Source organism: Labrus bergylta, chromosome 22, assembly GCF_963930695.1.
Source record: "Labrus bergylta chromosome 22, fLabBer1.1, whole genome shotgun sequence".
Lineage (NCBI taxonomy): Eukaryota > Metazoa > Chordata > Actinopteri > Labriformes > Labridae > Labrus > Labrus bergylta.
The window spans coordinates 15,174,483-15,195,097 of record NC_089216.1 but is presented as its reverse complement, the minus strand read 5'-3'; the positions used below and the strand labels follow the sequence as shown (position 1 = coordinate 15,195,097).

The 20,615-nt window shown below is 46.9% G+C and overlaps 2 protein-coding genes across 3 annotated transcripts in view; one reads left to right on the top strand and one right to left on the bottom strand.

Annotated features, from left to right (window-relative positions):
• Positions 1-310: 310 nt before the first annotated feature.
• Positions 311-19,375, bottom strand: gal3st4 (galactose-3-O-sulfotransferase 4). 2 transcript variants are annotated; one of them, XM_065950517.1, is made up of 4 exons: positions 18,582-19,375; positions 14,684-14,800; positions 9,970-10,267; positions 311-8,758 (listed from the first exon to the last, which is right to left on the bottom strand). In XM_065950517.1, the coding sequence occupies exons 1-4, from the start codon at positions 18,602-18,604 to the stop codon at positions 7,661-7,663; spliced, it is 1,536 nt and encodes a 511-aa protein (XP_065806589.1). In that variant the 5' UTR covers positions 18,605-19,375; the 3' UTR covers positions 311-7,660. The 2 variants fall into 2 exon arrangements, with proteins under 2 accessions (XP_065806589.1, XP_065806588.1); XM_065950516.1 differs by having other exon boundaries at positions 9,970-10,270; positions 18,582-19,374.
• Positions 19,376-20,077: 702 nt separating this feature from the next.
• Positions 20,078-20,615, top strand: part of LOC109995512 (butyrophilin subfamily 3 member A1) — a 38,137-nt gene continuing 37,599 nt past the window's right edge. The window contains exon 1 of the mRNA XM_065950402.1: positions 20,078-20,087. The gene's annotated coding sequence lies outside the window, so the exon portion shown is untranslated. The remainder of the gene's footprint in view (positions 20,088-20,615) is intronic.

Sequence of the window (20,615 nt, the reverse complement as noted above, 5' to 3'; positions counted from 1 at the left end):
ACAGAGGAGTGATGTCTACCGGGAAAACTCGGGGGGTCATTTCATTTAAAGAGACACACACACCAAAACGGAGCATTCTGAGAGAGCTGGTTTATACAGGGTCACAAACCTCCTCTGGTGCTTGATTCATGTTATATTTTGACCAAAGCACAGCACAGATGTTTCATTTAGACAACAGGTGACTGTTTGGAAAGGTGGAAAGGTGGAAAGGGAGGGTAATATGTCCTCTTTAATATATTCAAACACCTCCTGATTGGCTGAACGCTGTTTGTGAAGTCAATGACCAACGGGTAAAAATGAAGCAGACAAGTTGTTGCAGTTTAGGAACCGTTGCTTTTTTATTCAGAACAAGAAAAAAAACAGCTGAGAGGAAGCACACAAACGGTGCAACCCGCTACAAACCCAACAAAAATACAGTTTCAAGTAAAACCCAATCTAGAGCTGCGAGCCGCTCTTGAACAAACTGTCAGGCCTCTGCCTCCAGCTGAGCCTGTGACAGCTTGAGGTGGTTTCAGGTAAAGTACGTCGTGTCAGTGATGACCTGCGGAGTGGAGAAGACGTCTAAATGAAGCGTGCATGAGAGCAATTTAAACCACAGCGTGTAGCAGAGCTGCTGCTCGCTGTGAAGACTTACACACACAAGACGTACCTGATATTCTGAAACACGGCATGTAACATACAACATGTTCACACAGGAAGTACACAAGTAACACGCTACTGAGAGTCACAGTACCGGAGCAGAAACACGCTTTGACCACGTCCTCCTGGAAGAATAAAAACTTGTCTCATCGGGTTTGACAGGGAAGACTGACTGAGATTTCACAGATTATTTCTGACCATCATCTTGTTTTCTTGAGATACGTTTGCTTCTGTTAATCATTCGTACGATAACCGAATGATTTAGGGACAATGTACGTCTTGATGTAAAGATTACATGCTCCAGGTCTGGGATCCACATGTTTCTTTAAATGTCCAATCAGTGAGATGTGTAGTGAGTGAAATGATAAAGTGACCTTACTACATGATCAGACATTAAGGAAACATGCTATGTTGAAGTGCTGGCTTCTCTGACAACAACGCAGTAGCCAGTATGTCCTCCTTCTAACTTTAGATTCTGGTCCTGAATGATCTGGATTTGTTTGGACCAGAGAAGGTAGGCGGTTTTAAGGCACCCCCACACGGCCGTTTTGAACGCCCCTCGGTTTGTCAGATATGAGAGCAGTTATCAGGTCAAACCAACAGGTGTTGCAGCGATGGAAGCGGGCAAGAGAAGTGGTTCAGATAGAAGTGATTGTACCCGACCTAAAAAGCCTCTGCATGTTTCTAATAAGCTCCACGAGCAGAAACGTGCTCAAACTAGGATCAATATTGGAGATGCTTTTGACAAATGGAGAGAGGTTAGAACACAGAAAGGTTTACAGACTGATGCAGAGCTGGAAAAACACTGAAGCTTCAGTGTCCACCACATGGCAACCTGTGAGAGCATGGACTCTAGAGAGGAGGGGACGGTAGATGGTGCAGTACCCATTTTGAACAATAGGGGTCAGAGTTACTTACTGCTCCTTTAACATGTTAACTATTTGTAACAAAAACAAACATGTGCATTTCAAAGTATAACCTTCAATTTTTAAACTTAAAATTCAAGAAAGGTATTCCGGTGTAGCGTCCAGAAACAAATATAACCTTTGCATTTCCATATGACTTTGTACCTTTAAAGGGTCATATTATGCTTTTTCTGGTTTTATATGCTCTTTAGTGTGTTTTCCAAGTGTCCTGTGCATGTTTAGGCACATCTATGTGCAAAAATTCAAAGTCCGTGGAAACGCGGCTTCTCCTACGTCCTCCTGTTAGCTGCAGCATAAGCTGCATGTAACACTCGGTTCTAGCCCCCCTCAAAAAATGTTTGCCAGTGTGACGTCTTGTCAGTGTGATATCACTGATCTAAGCCCATTGGCTCGTTGTGACAAGCCCAGCAGCTCATGTTGCACGCCCATTAACTTCTGTAGCACGCCCATGATATGCCGCAGCCTGTGGTAGCACAGTACTGCTAAGGTGCTAATGTTTATGCTCCCCTCGGACGGAGCCAAAGTGGCTGCATTCCCAATATGGTAAAAGGGGCGGGACATTTCCGAGAACTGTGCTGAGCGACTGACCAATTACGGCAGAGCCGACAGGCCGACCAATCAGATCAGACTTGGCACACTTGGGGACTCTGAACGTGGGCACTTCAGAGCCTTAGAGAGAGAGTCAGAAGCGAGCCGGTGCATGGAGCAGCAGTTCATGAAAACAGACACTTTTTTCAAACTTTAGCTATTGTGAACATACTTTAGTACGTACACAGATTAAATATACGAACCCCAAAAAGGGCATAATATGACCTCTTTAAATAGTTCAGAAACTGAATCATTCACTTTTAAAACGACCAAAAGAAAAACAAGTCTTCAGATGTTTGTCATGTACCGGTCCTTCAACACATATGCATCCAAAAACAAAAAGTACCTTAACATGTTTCACATTTGACATTTCAAAATTCGCGTGACTTTAAAAGGAAGAATGTGCGACATGTTCCACATAAATATATCATGAATCCAGTCTATCCTGTGTAAATGTGTCTGAGTCATGACTGTCTACAATGAGTGAGAAGCTCGAGTCCCGCTGGCTGTGTTGTTGTCAGAGCTGTGTTTACATGGACAGGACGGCTGGCTCCTCCCCTTGTGTATAAAAGCTGTTTTAGTCAAGAGACTAGAGAGAAGAACATACTCACTGATTATTTGAATGTTAGTGAGAGTTTTTAGATCACCGCCATTCTGTGTCAATTTACATGCAATGTGAAGCTACGAGCTAACTAAAGAGCGCTAACATTAGCATGCTAACACAACAATGTAGGACACAGGTGATTGCAGCTCGAGCCAATGTGGGGAGGGGTTGGAGGTGTGTCTCTGGAGGAGAGTGGAGGCTTCAGTATGGAGGAGGTGTGGCCAAACAGGAAGTTTGTTTTGGTTTCATGCTGGCACTCAAGAGCGACATCTACTGGATCAAAAAGTTGCACATTCTTCCTTTAAATGTCTCACTTGAAATACAAGAAAAATACAACCATCATCTCCACTAATCGTGTCTGTTAGTTTGAACTTGAGGTCAGATGTGAGTTAGCAGCTCCTTTGAGGTTCCCTGAAGCTGCTAATTTAGCTCCTGGTTTGTCTTTTCTTAAACTCTGATCGACCTGTTTCGAGGCACCCTGAAGCTTTTGGTGTCTGTCGTTAGGTTTCCATTCACAACACAGTTTCTAGGTATTTTTTTAAATAGTGTGGGAGTCTGTTTTAGGGTTCTCTTTAGCCTCAAATTCAAGGTGCTTTTAGCCGCAGTTTGACGGCTGTGTTCTTCCCTCTAACACATAATCAGGACGGTTTATAGTTCCTTTTATCAGCTGTCTTTAAGAACCCAAAGAGTACACTGCAAGGTGGCCTTTAGCGGCTGTAACAAGGTGTGTGACCTTTCTTTCCAGGTACAACTTGGAAAGTTTCTCTGTATTCGTTTTTATGGTGTACTCTAACGTCTGTATTACGGCGCCCTTTAAAGCTGTCTGAAGTGGGTTTGGTCTTTTTGAGTGACCCAGTCATTTTAGTTTGTAGGTTCCATTTAGCAGCCGTAACACAGTGTTGGTTGGTAAACGCAGACGCTCGGTCTCCTGGGTGAAAGTCGGGGAAATGTTTGACCCATCCCTCGTCTCCTCTGCAGGTCAAAGGTGAACTAACCCGCCGTCCTATCATGTCCCCTCTCTCTGCTCCATGTACGAGCACAGAGATGATTTTATTCCTGTGTTCACGGACGTTTGGAGTTCATTGCCTTGCATCGTTAGAGGACTGAACGGCGTTACGTCAACATGCAGTTTGATTTATTCTGAGACGGCGTTTCAGATCAGCGGTTCACAAATCTCGTGTTTCCCTGACAGACAACGGAGAATGAATGAAGCCAGGTTTGTCCCGTACATTTGACATCTTTGTTAACTCTTTATCTCTCTCTCTCTTTGACTCAGCGTCTCTCCGAGCCGGTGAACAGTCTCCCTTTCATCCAAGCAAACAGAGGAGGCAGCCATCCAAACACAAAGCCGAACACCCAATCCCCCCCGACAGGCCGACGGCTGTAAGGAGACACTCTTCACACCGCACACACTCCGCTGCTCGGCGTGAGAGCCACTTTGTTTGTGGCTCTCAGCGTCAGTCAGTCAAAAGTTCAACGTTTACAGAGACACAACGAGAGCTCTTCAACACTCTGAGAGCTGTTTCCAGACCTTTGTTCTCCGCCTGAACCTGGAGACGCCGAGCGGCCGGAGTAAACTCTGACATATCTGCACAGTTTCCCATAAACTGACTGAAAGAAGAGGACAAAGAATGAGCAGCCTCTCATTGGTTAAAAGACAACTGAGAGTTTAAAGGCTTTCAGTTGTCGCCATCTTGGTTTTCTGAACTCAAAGGTGATCAAACTTGGAAAAGAGGCTGGAGAAAAAGTTTTGGAATTTCAAACTTCGATATGAATCTCGTAATAATCGAACGACATCAGGACATGTTTGATACCACAGCAACAAAAATAGACGTCCTAGGCAGCAGCTATCGTGGTAGCTTCTTGTCTTTAATGGTCAAAGGTTGCAGACAGACTTCAGCACACTCGGGGGCCTGGTGGTTAGTTTGCACGCCCCATGTACGAAGGCCCGGGTTCTAATCTGACCTGTGGCTCCTTTCCCGCCTGTCGTTCCCCCTCTCTCTCCTCTGTCCTGTCTCTACAATAAAAGCCCCAAAAATAAACCTTAAACAAACCAAACATCTGCACACTGTTTGAGTCGAACAAATATGTTGGCAGCATTTGCGTTCTGAAACGTCTGCCCGTTCTCTGTGCTGGAACTGGAGCGTCTCGGTGCCACACATTCCTCTCTGAAAATGGATTCTCAGATGACCAGACTTCAGCCTCGTTTTGCTCCGAACAGGAAATATGTGGTGAGTGTCACAGCAGAGAGTGAAAACCACAGAAGAAGAGCAGCATGGTGAGGTGCTCACATGAGCTTCCTGTGTGTTCACCGGACGGCTGCACACGCACGGCTCCGACGCAACACGATCAATAAACGACAGAATGATGAATGACTGCAGAGCATTCTGAAGAATGTCATCTTAGAGCCTTTTCAAACCCAACCTTCCTGCTTTAACCCCTGCATTAAAACATTCTCTTATCAGAGCTGGTCTCCCTTTACAATCTCTTCTTCTGTGTTTTTCTGCCGCTCTGATCAGATCAGTCTTTCCCCTCAGTGAGTACACATGCAGCAGTGAAGCGCTCAGAGGAAAGACCTTCTAGAAAAACCAGTCAGACACCAAGCAGCAGACCTGACCCAGGAGGAGGACTTACTGTAGGAGCTGCACCAACCCGTGTGCGGTCACATGACCCTGACGGAGAGATCGACAGGTGTCTTGTGTTATGTTGCATGCTGACGAGGAAGCAGCGTTAAATCAACTCTTCAGATGCATTCCAGAGATTCTTAAGAGTTTGTTTCCTGCAGCAAAAAGCTGCATCAAGGAAACGGCTTCAGTCCGTCTGTTCAACATTGTTGTCTTTAGTTACAGCCGGCGGGCACAGGTCACTAACGGCGAGAAATAGATTGAATATTCAGCGTGCAACTACAGGCTGCGTTCATGCACGGAGTCTGTCGCAGTAAATCCACGTTCACACTGCAGGAACTTTCCCTCAGGGACGGGGAACCTGTCTGAATTAAGATCCAGGGGCGATTTCTTTTTAACACCCAAAACAAGTCCAGGAAGATTTGTGACGTAGAAACTGATGTTTGTTTGCACGAATACGTCAACATGTTCTTGCACGTGTGAAAGAATATCTGAAGAACACGTTAATTCCTCGCACAGCTGATGAAAAGTCCTTTAGCAGTTTTTATGTTCCCTATGTCGAGGTTCCCTTCATGTCTGTTTTAAGGAACCCCAGAAGGAGTCCCTGAAGAAGCAGCTAACCTGTCAGCTCTGGTTTTAAGTTAGTTTTTATGTTTTCATTTCAACATGTGGTTCGGTCTGTCTTCAGGTACCTGAAGCAGCAGTTTGAAAGTACCTTTGTGTTTGTCTTAGGGTAAAATTCATTTTAAAAAAAGTACGCTTAAGAGGCTGTGTTTAAGTGCTGTTGTTATGTTTTATTTCTATTATGTGGCTCGGACTTCCTTCGGGTACCCTCAGGCGGAGATGTCATGGTGCAATGTTAAACATCTGTTCTTGTCTTTTCTAACACTTGGTAAGGTTCGTTTAAAAGTGAGCTTAAGCTGCTGTGTTTTAGTGTTTTCTTCTCTTGATTATGTGGCTCGTTCTGTCTTCAGGTACCCTGAAGCAGCAGTTGGAAAGTGTCCTCTTGTTTGTCACATGGTTCCCTGTGCAGCAGTTTCGGGGGGTGCTGGAGAAATTATCAAACAAAAACACATTCCTGTGTTTTTCTCTGCGGGGGAGTGGTTCTTCAGCGTTTCATTTCATGCAAGAGTAACGTGTAAAAACAGATTTTTAAAGGTCAGAAGATGAATTTACTTCAACTTCAGACGTCTTTACTGTTGGAAACAGACAACAGGCTTCAGTTCACGAGAACTGCACACATCTTCTGACCGATGATCCGTGTTTCTCACGTCTTTTTTTAAGGATGTTTGAACATGTCTGACCGTTTGTCTTCTCCTACTTCAGGTGTTTTTTTTCAGGTGATTTGAAGGTGATTTGAAGTAAGATTTAAAGACGCCTGCCGACTCTTTCTTCAACCTTTAACATCGACGTGATCCTCTGAGAGATTTGGGGAGTGTTTGCAGTGTTATGAAATAAATCAGGGTTTCTTTCAGACAAATCATCCCACACAGAGAAGAATTCATTTCTAACAACATAGATCTCTGTAGACCTGCAGGCAGCCCTCTCTGTTTGTGTCTGGACTCTGATATGAAGCAGCCGTCTGCAGGTCTCAGACCTGCGTCTGCCGCTCTATTATTAAGAAGAGGATCAGGTTTGTGGACTCGGCTCAGCTCTCCCTCTGAGAGAAACTTTATCTGATTAGTTTTGTCCTTCACCAGGCACCGTCCTTTACTGCTGGAAAAAACCACATCAGCAGGAGAAAGAGGGATCACAACTTATTTAGTGCTCTTTGAATTCTATGGATCGTATCGTTTGTAAACACGTGGCGTCCAACAGCATCACACATTCTGACACGCTTCATCAAAACAGACAAACAGATGCTCAGAAACGGAAACGCAAGAGGTAAGTGTGAAGAACTGCGAGCTCTCACAGTATAACTATGAACATGTATGAACACACAGAGCGGGATGAACAGCAGCAGGACCTGCAGACACGTCTCCTCATGAAACACCAAACAGTCCCTTCACATCCTGCAGAGACCAACAAACGACCGCCAGCTGCAGCTGGGGCGCCGCCAGCCGCTCAGAGGTCACATGACAGAGTCACGCAGAGTGAAGCCCAGAGGCAGTCTGTAAGAAAAACAAGCAGAGAAGAAGAAAAGAGAAGAAGAAGAAGAAGAGGAGGAGGAGGGGCAGACGACGAACCTTTTCATCTCCTCTCGTGTAAACTCGTCGGCTCAGAGTTCAGCTTCATACATCTGTACCTATCTGTGTTTTTTTTGTTTTTTTTTCAGGGGACTATCTGAGCCGCGCTCTTCCTTCTGTCAGAGTCTGGTTGTTTTTTTTTAAACGGCTCCCGTCCCAGTCCCTCCCCCCCTCCTCCACTGTCCTCCCCCCTACCTCCCCCCCTCCCATCGCCCTCTCTGCTGTCCTGGACGAGTCCGCTCTTAAAAAAGATCCGCCGGCTGCGACCCCGCCTTGCTGCCCCGCCTGAGCCGGGGCGGGCGCCGCAGCCACACGGGGGAACTGTTTAAAATCCAGCACGTCTTTGTACTGGATCTCCGGGCGGATCATCCTCAGGCACGCCGTCCTGGTGGCGTTATCGAGCCCCGGGTGCAGCTCGTAGCCCAGGATCTTCACTAATCCGCTCTGGAACGGTCGGATGTTTCGGTCTCGGATCCTCTGTGCCTCCACAGGCTTCCCTCCGTCCCTGAGACAAACCCGGGCCAGGTCGTCCCGCCGCGTCCTGAGGAGAGCCACTTCCTGCTCCATCTGGGCGTGGCCGAACTTCTCGATCTCCTCCCAGAAGGTCTTGTTGAAGGCTTTGTATAAGTACCAGTCTAGGGCGTTCCACTGACGCAGTTTCTCACGCTGATCCTCCGTCAGCGGCAGGTTGGGCACCGACTTTGCTTGTAGACGTCCAACTCTGCCGCCAACGCCCGCTGCCGCCGCCGCTTTCCCCACCCAGCTCCCCCCGATCCCCCCGACACTGCTGGGCTTCTGCTGTCGAGCGTTCAGGCTGAAGGAGACGACGGCGTCCAGTGGCCAGCAGAGGGCGTGCCTGAGCAGGATCATGGACTGGTCGAAGTACTCAGAGACCAGAATGAGCTTGAAGGCGCGCCGGATCATGGCCGTCCCTCGCTGAGCCAGCACCACGGAGAAGTTAGCGTTGTGGTCCATGCCGAAGTCGAACCACAGCAGGTTGCGGGCGTAGTGGTTGTTACGGAGACGAGGGTCGTAGTATTTTCTGGGATCGTCAGCGAAGTCGCCCAAACCTTTAGCTTTCCTGAAGGCCGGAGCAACTTCTTTGTAATAAGCGAAGGAAGACTCAGCGAGCGCCACAGGGTCTCTGACGATGGAAAAGTAAAATGTGTCAGCAGGCATGACCTTCTCCACCTGAGAGACACAAAAACAAGAACACCGTTAACCACAGGAGTTTCATTTAATCACAGCTGTGTGTTTGCAACAATCTGCCCCATGAAACGTTTTAAACTTGTTTGCTGTCTTACAGCTTCTCCAAACTGATCAATGTTTGACTCCGCTGCTCCACTACTTCATTTTTAACAGAAGGAACAAAACTGTGTTCATCTCCAAACAAAATACCTGTTCAATTTACAAAACTTTAAAAGGAGCAATATGTAACTCTGACCCCTAGTGTTTAAAATGAGTACTGCAGTCCAAATTCTAAACATCATAGAGAGCTGTCTCCCCCCCGCCCCCTCCTCTCTAGAGTAGATGCTCTCGCAGGTCACCATGTGGTGGACACTGAAGCTTCAGTGTTTATCCAGCTCTGCATCAGTCTGTAAATCTTTCTCTCTCCATTTTTCTAAAACATCTCCAATATTGATCCTAGTTTGAGCACGTTTCTGCTCGTGGAGCTTATTAGAAACATGCAGAGGCTTTTTAGGTCGGGTACAATCACTTCTATCTGAACCACTTCTCTTGCCCGCTTCCATCACTGCAACACCTGTTGACCTGATAACTGCTCTCATATCTGACAAACTGAGGGGCGTCCAAAACAGCCGTGTGGGGGTGTCTTAAAACCGCCTACATTCTCTGGTCCAAACAAATCCAGATCATTCAGGACCAGAATCTAAAGTTAGAAGGAGGACATACTGGCTGCTGCATTGTTGTCAGAGAAGCCAGCACTTCAACATAACATGTTTCCTTAATGTCAGATCAGATAGTAAAATCACTTTATCATTTCACTCACTACACATCTCACTGGTTGGACCGTCAGGGTCCTACACACATGGCAACCTGTGTGAGCATCGACTCTAGAGAGGAGGGGGCGGGGGGAGACAGCTCTCTACAGTGTTTAGAATTTGGACTGCAGTACTCATTTTAACCACTAGGTGTCAGAGTTACATATTGATCTTCTTGGTTTTTATTGGTTATTCTGTGATGAGGAAGAATGCTTTTATAATTTTCACCAGAAACTCTTCCTGTTTTAGGAGTTAGTCCAATCAGTGTTGATGCTCGCTGTAGTCTCTAACTGAATAGATTCCTCGTTGTTGCTTTACTGAAATAAAACTTCACATGTCCCAGAAGCATTAAACCCTTTTCACTACACAATATCATCATGCTCAATGTTCTCCATATCTCACCTCTGGCTTGTTAAACCTCATGTGGTTGCCCATGATGTTGAACTCAACGGCCCGGGGGCCTCTGTACCCCTTCACCCTGTGAGCGTTGAAGGGCAGCGGGTATCCCAGCTGGTATCCGAGCGGCAGGGCGAAGCGGAGGTCCCGCTCCTCCCCGAAGCGGTACAGCATGTTGAGCACGGTGCTGCTGGCCGTCTTGTGGGTCTTCAGGAACATCATGTGCATGTGGGGCTGACAGGAGCCCAGCGAGGGGCCCTGAGCGTCAGGGGACGAGAAGATGGAGCGGGCGGCCGGCTGGACGCTGCTGGAGGACACGGAAAAAGAAGAGAGGATTTCAAACTGTGTCTGTTTGACATTTTTAGATCCTCAGCAATGAATCTGTTTCAGTTAGCAGGAGTTAGCCTCTCCTGCACGTCCCTCTCATGAAATAGAGACTTTACTTTTCAATACTAATGATCATTAAAATAACAGACTGTTTAAAATCCTGAGGTCTCACGTTTGAAACAAGTAAACTTGGAGACAAACTTGTTCCTTTCAAACCCTCATGTTCAGCCTGTTCCTATAGTTATATCTCTGCCTCAGCCCTGAAACGTAAACCCAGCATCAGTCGGGCTCGAGAGCACGGGTCAGCGTGCAGGGCAGCCATTCTTTCTGCTTCCAACGCGCCACTGCAACCTTACACCCCCTGTGGGCCCTGAGAGCCAGATGTTACCGGTCCTCTACAGCACAAGGAGAGAGCGTGTGTATGTGTGTATGTGTGTGTGTGTGTGTGTGTGTGTGTGTGTGTGTGTGTGTGTGTGTGTGTGTGAGAGTAGTCGGAAGCAAAAGTGCCGTAACTCAGCCCAGCCGTCATCACGTCTTTGTACGTTCATATTGAGTGATGTAATGTTGGCGCCCTAGTCTGTGAGGTCACATTGTGTTCCACCGTTGCAGAAGCACGGCACAGCGGGAGCTCCACATACACACACAGTCAGACATGCACACACACAGGGGAGGGGGGGGTCACTTCGCCCCCGCATTACACCTCCACAACATTAAGACTGAAGGAGAAACGTCACAGGGGCGTAAATATCACGACTTGAAACGGCGCTCTGAACAGGACTGGACACAAGAAAAAAACAGCAACAATCGTCTTTTGCCTGCTAAGGGAATCCCTGAAGAGGAGTCATGATCTCAAGTGTTTCTGTGTCAGTTATGTAAATCCGCCCACAGCCGTACTGAAATACAAAGGGGGGCGGGGGGCTTATCGTGCTTCGCCTTGGTATGAGACAACTGGGTGTAGTGTGAGAGCGCCCTTAAAAAAATGCTCTCAGTGAGAGAATGAACAGCCGACTGCTCAGAGAGTCAACCAAACACAGAACAAGACATCTGCCATCTCGTTGCCATGGTAGCTGCTTATCAAGCACAGGTAGCCCCACCCCTAACTCCTCCCCCTCTTCCTGGTCTCTGTGACTTTTAAAGGGATACTTCTGTATTGACATTGGGTCACAGTGCTTACTACTTACTACTACTTACTACTTATATAGCCACGAACATCCGATTGGAGCACCTTCAAAATCCCCTTCATCCATATCAGTTTGAACCATCAGTTTTGACCATTCAAAAACACTACCAGGTTTCTAATTATACAACACTTAATGCAAATGGCTGAAGTATCCCTTTAATGGAAACATAATTTATTAGATGAACACCATGATGTGTTCAAGAAGACTTGAAACTACAGATTGAGACTCATTAGGAAAATGTTTATCAAAGACTTCTCTACAATCGACAGCCCCCTGCTGGACATCAGGAAGAATATCTCTCTCTCTCTCTCTCTGTTCTTAAAAACAGTCAGCTGTCCGCGCACAACGCTTGTTATCCAGCCCTCGTTTATTTGTGTGTGTGTGTGTGTGTGTGTGTGTGTGTGTGTGTGTGTGTTCTATTTTACACTGCATGTCACACCTACACATTCACACACTGATGTTAGTGGTTGCTATGTAGTATCATCCATCAGAAGTAACTAATCCATTCATACACCACCACCGAAGCAGCGGGAGCAATTCGTGGTTAAGTGTCTTGTCCAAGGATACATCGAACATGTTGCCCAGCTGGGGATCAAACCCTCGACCTCTGGTTGAGAGGCGACGACTCTACCAACTGAGCCACAGCAGTGTGTGAGTGTGTGAAGATTAAACATAAGAGAGAAATGTGAGAGAAGGTGTGTCTCTGCAGACAAAGCAGCTTCACACACTGACATGTGAGTGTGTGAACTCTCTCTCTCTCACACACACACACACACACACACACACACACACACACACACACACACACACACACACACACACACACACACACACACACACACACACACACACACACACACACACACACACACACACACACACACACACACACACACACACACACACACACACACACACACACACACACACAGGCGCGCACACACACACACACACACACACACACACACACACACACACACAGACACACACAGACACACACTAGAGCCAGGGCACGACTTTGACGATGAACTTCATCTGTAGCTGCAGATTGTTAGAGATAAGAAACATATGAATGTACTGATGTCACAGTAGCTTTTAAAACGGGTTACGGCGCTCAAACATGTGACAATATGTGCAGAGTTAAAATAACTTCTTCTGGAGGGTTGAGAAATGTTCATGTGTCCACATCCTGAATTGTTTGTGTGTTTATCTTCTAACATGAGTCAGACATCCAATCAAACAGGCTTCTCAGTTACCATGAAAATGACTCTGATGAATCTGAGGTCGTACCTCCCACCACGATTAACATGATGACTCGTTCACTCAGAAACATTCACTCTGATCCTGTATTTGATCATGTCTATAAACTCCTCTATTTCAGCCCTGCTCAGAACAGGCTGATTCTGTGTCTGTATCTTTAAATATGTAAATGACCTGTGTCTGACCACGCCCCCTCTCTGAAGAAGGACTTGGGTGTTTCTGGCTTTCTCGCTCCATGCCCTGTTGTTTACGGTGAGAAGGCAGACTCAGAGGGCAGAACAAACACCTAGCTGTGGGAGAGTCACCCACCTGGGGGAGGGGCTACTGCCCTTTGTGATGTCATGAAGGGAAAATCTCCAAACGGCCTGTTTGGGAGGATGGACTTTTATCATCATTGGGGGGTTTGTAGACAGACCAGAGGAACATGGAGAAGTGGATTTTAAATATTTGACCTTTAAGAAGAGATTTTTAATCTCAGGGAGTTTTTAAAGATGTAATCAGAAAACGTATTTTAATACAGTTATAGTTTCTGACTTGACCGGTCGTTCGTTAAGAAACTTGTCTTGTGCCTAATCGAGGATTTAGTGTTTTTGAAACGAGCAGAACAAACGCTCGGCTATTTCTGTACTGTGACGCATCAACATCCAGCGGCGTCTCTCTACACGTCTCTGTCTCGTAGATTCCTCTCTTAGTGAAGGACAGCCACACAGAAACACTGGGAGCAGCTTTATCAGACATGAAGACGGTGAAGTCTCTCCCCCTCTCTCTCAGGAACGTTAACGGTCATCATTCACGTGGTCGTCTCTTTGCCGTTCGCTGCTTCGAACGCGAGGATGAACGTTCAGCTGGTCCGTGTTGATGATTCTGTGACGACTGTGGAAAGTGATTCCCATTGCCTAACGTCCATCCCGTCTGTTTATCTGTATTACTCTGTGTCGGTTCCTCTCCGTGGTTCTCGTGGGCGCAGCAGTCACGTGACGACTCAGGCCGCTGCACGCACACGCGAGCTCAGGACTTCTTCCTCTGCTGCTTCTTCTTCTTGTTTTGGTTGAAAGGCAGATTTAGGGAAAGGGAAGTTTGTGCCGACTCGTTTCAGTTCTGAGTCCGTCTGAGGCGTGAGCCCCGTCAGGTCAGAGGTCATCAGGACCGTTGGACTTTGTAACAACTGGTTTGAGATTCATATAAATATTTTAAAGTATTTATGAGTCCAGCAGGATTCTGTTTCCTTCTTACTTCTAAAAGAGAAAAATAAACGACACCGAGGTCTCTAAGAAAAACACAAACGTGTCAACGTACCAGAAGATTAAATATGTGTTACCACGGCAACAAAAAGTCCTCGGCACGCCAAGATTAAAACAAGTTTTTCTGAAGATTTATTTTTGGGCTTTTTGTGCCTTTAATGGAGAGATAGGACAGAGGATCGAGTCAGAAAGCAGGGAGAGAGAGAGTAGGGAATGACATGCGGGAAAGGAGCCACAGGTCGGATTTGAACCTGGGCTGCCCGCATGGACTACAGCCTCCATGCACACACACGTGATGATCCCTTCTCTCCTTTGTAACGCCTGATGGTACGGGGGGGGGGGGGGGGGGGGAATATAGTTCTTGACTTCTGAACTTGATTTTTATTTAATTTTTGGACCGATAAATTACACAACCTCTGGGACTTCTGTTGTTGTTGTTGTTGCCGTTGCCAACAAACAGGTGTCAACATCATTTGATTTTTACTGAAATCAAATCGGAGTTTAAACTTCTCGTATCGTGTCTGCGTCACTTCAGAGGGTTTCCGGTTCGATCCCCTATTCGTACTCCTGAGTCATGTAAACAATCTCGCCCTAATTGGACCCCCCCCCCCCCCCAAAGCAAGACCAGATCCAGGTTTAATGACCCCCGTGATGCAGAACCAGATATTCGTTTACGGGACCACCGCACGGGAAGTGAAATGAACAGGTTACCTCTTGTTGAAGATGACCCCGAGCAGTTGGCCGGCGAACCCGATGGCCACGAAGAGCAGCAGGGCTTTCCACATCCAGACCGGACCCAGCCGACCACACACCAGCAATCGCAACATCCTGAGGGGGGAGGAGGGCGACAAAGGGGGAGGAAGATACAAAGATAGACGTGAATGAAACGGTACGGAGAAGGAGCAGGAGGGAAATGAGAACAGCACAGACGGGCAAAAAAAGGGGAAGAAGAGATGAGGAAGGAGAAGGCGAGACGTGATGTTGTCACAACACAAGAGGAGACGAGGAGCGAAGTGTGGGAGAGAGGAGGGGGGGGGGAGGGGGGGGGTAAAAATAGGGATAGAGAGAGAGAGTTAGATGAGCCATAAAACAACCATGATTATAGAAACATCTTCATCTTCATCAAAACATCTGAGGAGAAACTCGGAGGATTTTAAATGAGTCATGGCATTATGGTTTTAATGAACAGTAGCGAGGCAGCCCCGACAGAAGACGACGAAAAGGAGGAGCATGTGGGATTGTGGATTTCAGACGTTCAAACAGACTGTTATTAGGAGGTCAAGTGGTTGCCATGGTTACTTCTTTTTTTCTGCTTTTTGGTAGATCTGCAAACCAACTATGTGCATACCGCCCCCAGCTGTATCGTACTGTGTGCACACACAAGAGTACTCGGGTACGGAACGATGTTACTGATGTAAACGCAGCTCAGCGGGGGAGAGGGGGAGAGGGGAGGAGGGAGGGGTAAACACCCAGAAAAGACCTCCACCACATGACCTGAGGGGTCAGGGTCGGGTTGTAGGCTGTGAGCAGCGTCAGAAGAATACTTCCAAGCTTTATGGACTAATCAAAGGATTTTAAAGGTGCTTCTGTACGGGGAGCCAGAGGAGCGTTTAGAGGACCGGACTGATGTGTTCAGATGTTCCTGTACGGGTCAGGACTCTGGCTGCTGGACTCTGAATGAGTTGAAGTCGTCCTACAGACTGTTTTGGATGATCCTGCACAGAGAGCCTTACAGTAAACTAACCTTTAAATGAATGCATGAACTCAATTTGGGGATATGAAGGATCACAGCTGCTGTCAAAGCTGAGATCTGAACCCAAAAACATAATCACAATATGAGGATTTCTCCACAAATCCTGCAGGATTATTCACAACACAAACGGCAGAGTGTGAAAAACAATCAGGTTTGAACATCTCAGACTGTGATCCCAGTGAGCTCCCTCACATCATTCAAACATTATTAAACATCTGGGATTAATGGAAGGAAGCAGCTAGTCGACTACGTGTCGTCTTCTGGGGCCTGATGTGCAGGAAAACGTGACACTGAGCCCTCCAGGCTGCCGTACATGCAGAGGAGGGATTTGTTCCCACATACCTCGAGAAGCCGCCTGTGAGGCGTGCGAGGGGAACATGTTTCACCTTAAAGTGTGGCGGAGAGATGCGCTCGCAACAAAGCAGCTCGACGTGCTGTGAAAGGACCAACAGAAGCAGCCGTCCTCTTTCTCAGCAACTGTCCCTTTAAAGGCGCCGGCAGGACCTCTGAGAGGCTGTGTTTGGTCGTGATGTCACACGTGTACAGTCACCACACTCAGTCATGCCTGCAGCGTGGCCCACGGCGTGATCACTGCACCAACGCTGCACAATCACTGAATGTCAGGGAGAATGCATCACTGCACACACAGAGAGCAGAGTGGTTCTTTTTATGAGCCTTTTTAGACATTTGTTTGGCTTGTTTCAGCGCCGGCCGCTTCCTCCATCACACTCAGAACAACGCAGGGTTCTCAAAAAACGCCACTCATTCGTCAAAATGTCCTGGATCACGTCGAGCTACAGAGAGGACATGAGAGAGAGACGACTGAAACGCAGAGAAATCTAACCTCCTTAAAGGTGTTGTCAGGCCGAGGAGATGTTTGAACATCGTGACACTCAAACGGTTTTTAACACAATAATCTCAACTCAAACAGGAAGTTCACTTCAGGCTGAAAGTCTTTGAGTGCTGAGATTCTCACGATTTCCTCAGATTACATCATCTCAAAGTCCAACCCCACTGCTTTTAACAAACCAGCGTTTTTAGAGTCGGTCTCTTCTCAGAGGAGACGAGCATCAACAACTCAGCGTCCTCTCCGCCTGTCTGCACTCACGCTCACAAAAAAGACAGAAAATGTAAACACTGATGGCTGGGAAATGGAAACGTCTTAACGTAAGAGCCGCACACATTAACCCCCGCCAAAATAAAGCTCGGGTATATTTGGGCAAGCCCAGACTCCCTGGTCCAGATTTATCTCCTCATATTTTTTTTCCCTGAAGGATTCTGTACTTCCCCGTTCTTCTTCCAGAGTTTTTTTTTCCATCATAATTAAATATTTTGGGCAACAGCAGACTCCAACTCCGGGGAAGTTTGACTCAGCATCAAGTAATCGGTAACATACACTTACAAATTTAGAAGGTGGAGAAATGTGAGGAAAATATGGACCACAGAGTCTTGGAATAGTTTGAAATAGTAGAATAATAACAAACTTCAGAGATGGGTGTAGGAATGAGATGTGGGGGGGAGGGGGAGGGGGGGGGGGTGTCATTGACCCAACCAGAACCAGAACCAGAACGAGTGAATCCATTCATCTGGTTTATGAATACGAACATTCTGCTGAAACCCGAAAGATTGTTCAAAAGATTTTATCATTTTATCATTAAAGGAGCAGTATGTAACTCTGACACCTAGTGTTTAAAATGAGTACTGCATGGGTCCAAATTCTAAACATCATAGAGAGCTGTCTCCTCCCGCCCCCTCCTCTCTGAAGTTGACACGCAGGTCACCATGTGGTAGACACTGAAGCTTCAGTGTTTATCCAGCTCTGCATGGGTCTGTAAACCTTTCTGTGTTCTAACCTCTCTCCATTTTTCAAAAGCATCTCCAACATTGATCCTAGTTTGAGCACGTTTCTGCTCGTGGAGCTTATTAGAAACATGCAGAGGCTTTTTAGGTCGGGTACAATCACTTCTATCTGAACCACTTCTCTTGACCTCTTCCATCACTGCAACACCTGTTGACCTGATAACTGCTCTCATATCTGACAAACCGAGGGGTGTCCAAAACGGCCGTGTGGGGGTGCCTTAAAACCTCCTACCTTCTCTGGTCCAAACAAATCCAGATCATTCAGGACCAGAATCTAAAGTTAGACCGGTGCCAGAATCAGATAAATAAGGAGTGTTCTGAGCTGTAGATCATGTAATGCTCCTCTTGAGTTTTGAGTGTTTACCGCGATAGTGATGCTTATTCTGTTAGCCCTTTTAATGGCAATTTCCATTGTTTTAGCATCAAGCTAACAAACGAAGACTCAAACCCCGCCTCCTGGAGAGTAATGTACCAGCTGCATCACACAGGTGCCCTCTTTGTGTTGTCTGCCCTGGCCCCTCAGACTGCCAGAGTGCAGCCCTGCTTTGAACACACAATAAGAGCGGAGTAACCAGCAGCCACCACCCACAGTCTGCACCAGCAACCACAGTCTACACCGGCACCCACAGTCTGCACCAGCACCCACAGTCTACACCGGCACCCACAGTCTGCACCGGCACCCACAGTCTGCACCGGCACCCACAGTCTACACCGGCACCCACAGTCTACACCGGCACCCACAGTCTACACCGGCACCCACAGTCTGCACCGGCACCCACAGTCTACACCAGCACACAAAGAAACCAAGACAAAACCTCACTCACACAGGGGCTGTTAGCCACATGATGTAACACAGCAATGAATGTAGGAGGCCTCTGTTTGAAGGAGCCCCTCCACCCACACCTCCTCCCCCCCCCCCCTCCTCCTTTTCTCCTCCACAATCTCTGCAGCTCCCTCTCCTCCCGCAGCTCTGAGTCGTTAGCATGCTAACGTTACCTGGCTCTCCGTCTGAAAAGCATCGCTGAGTCCCGGGGCCGGTGTCGGTGTCGGTGTTTTGCTGCAGCTGCAGAGAGCTCGGAGCATCTCGGAGATTTTCAGATGCGAAGGATCCGGATCAGATCAGGCCATGGAGCCGGACCCGGAGCAGCCCCGCGGACCCACACGGAGCCGAGACGAGGGGTTCAGGACGCGGAAAGGTCCTGTAGTCCGGCCCAGACCCGGGTCTTTAACGGATTCTGTGTCCGAGCACCGACAGCTCCACCGATCAGCGCTGACGGTAAAGAGCGAACGGAGACGCGCGGGGGAGGATCCGGTCTCTTTCACAATAAAAGTCGGACACGTAGCATGAAAGGATTTTATAATATTCTGCCCACAGCACTAAAAGAGACATTATTGTTATTCCACCACCAACACTGAAGACTTTCCCACACGTCCACTCATCGATTTACGTCACAAAATAACCGGAAATCAACATATAGCCATGCTTTTTCATATTATTTTCTGGTCTGAAGTTCTTTATATCATATTTAAAAGAAGTTATTCTATAGGCCTAAATGAAAACACTAGAATTTAGCACATAGACCCAATGAAGCCTGTCTCATTTTTATGATTTTAACCTTAATGTAGTTTATAAAAGTGTTGCTAATTTGCAGCTCCTATGATACTTATCACAATAAGGTCATCATGATGACAACATTTTAAACTTCAATATGGTGCTAGTCAAAATATCCATATCTGTTTGTTAGCATGGCAACTAGAAAATAAGCCATAGACAGGGTAATTTCCTGTTTATAATTATCTGGACAAACTTCTGCAGGCTTTCTAAGTTGTGCAACGTAATACTCTCTCTCTTTTTATCTGTAGTTTAAGATTACGACTCAAGATGACAAATAGTTTATTTTAAGGTCCAACCAGTAAGATGTGTAGTGAGTGAAATGATAAAGGTATCTTACTATATGATCAGACATTAAGGAAACATGCTATGTTGAAGTGCTGGCTTCTCTGACAACAATGCAGCAGTCAGTATGTCCTCCTTCTAACTTTAGATTCTGCTCCTGAATGCTCTGGATTTGTTTGGACCAGAGAAGGTAGGCGGGTTTAAGACACCCCCACACGACCGTTTTGGACGCCCCTCTGTTTGTCAGATATGAGAGCAGTTATCAGGTCAAACCAACAGGTGTTGCAGTGATGGAAGCGGGCAAGAGAAGTGGTTCAGATAGAAGTGATTGTACCCGACCTAAAAAGCCTCTGCATGTTTCTAATAAGCTCCACGAGCAGAAACGTGCTCAAACTAGGATCAATATTGGAGATGCTTTTGAAAAATGGAGAGAGGTTAGAACACAGAAAGGTTTACAGACCGATGCAGAGCTGGATAAACACTGAAGCTTCAGAGTCCACCACATGGTGACCTGTGAGAGCATGGACTCTAGAGAGTAGGGGGCGGGGGGAGACAGCGCTCTACAATTTAGAATTTAGACTGCAGTACCCGTTTTTAAACACGAGGTGTCAGAGTTACATACTGCTCCTTTAAAGCGTTGGTACTTTGTGATGCTCTCGCTCATTAAAACAATAGACATTGTATCATTTTAAAACATGGATTTGCAAATAAGTTACTAGGCCTATGCGGCGAGCTAGGTGGACGTGGTTACTCGTGCCGAAGACGATGTTAACAAACTACAAAGTGAAGTACTGAGCAGGAAGTATCAGTGCAGTAGTTGGGATTAAATAGTTGGACCATTTTGTTGTTAGCCTGCCACGGTGCGTTCATGAACATCAGGTAATAAACACCGGAGGGCCGTGCACAGCTTCTCCACCCACAGGTGGCGAGACAGCTACATTCACAGACTGTTTAACGCCGTTTCCCAGATGCATCACGAGCTGCATGGAGCGCCATGAGTGCAAAAAGCAGCTGATGATAAACCATAAACACACACAAGGAGCTCTGTGCCTTTATTTTGAAGGCAAGCAGGCTGCGTTTCCCTGTGGGAGCTTGACCGGGCAGGATTGCTGGTTCTGACATCACCGTGTGAT

What these genes read in the sequence shown, in the direction of transcription:
- gal3st4 (XM_065950516.1), bottom strand. Translation starts at nt 18,604, where the DNA reads ATGCTTTTCAGACGGAGAGCCAG. An exon ending in GGGGTCATCTTCAACAAGAG is followed by an intron (nt 10,271 to 14,683) that starts GTAACCTGTTCA and finishes CGTGTCCTCCAG; the next exon opens with CAGCGTCCAGCCGGCCGCCC. An exon ending in TGAGGTTTAACAAGCCAGAG is followed by an intron (nt 8,759 to 9,969) that starts GTGAGATATGGA and finishes TGTGTCTCTCAG; the next exon opens with GTGGAGAAGGTCATGCCTGC.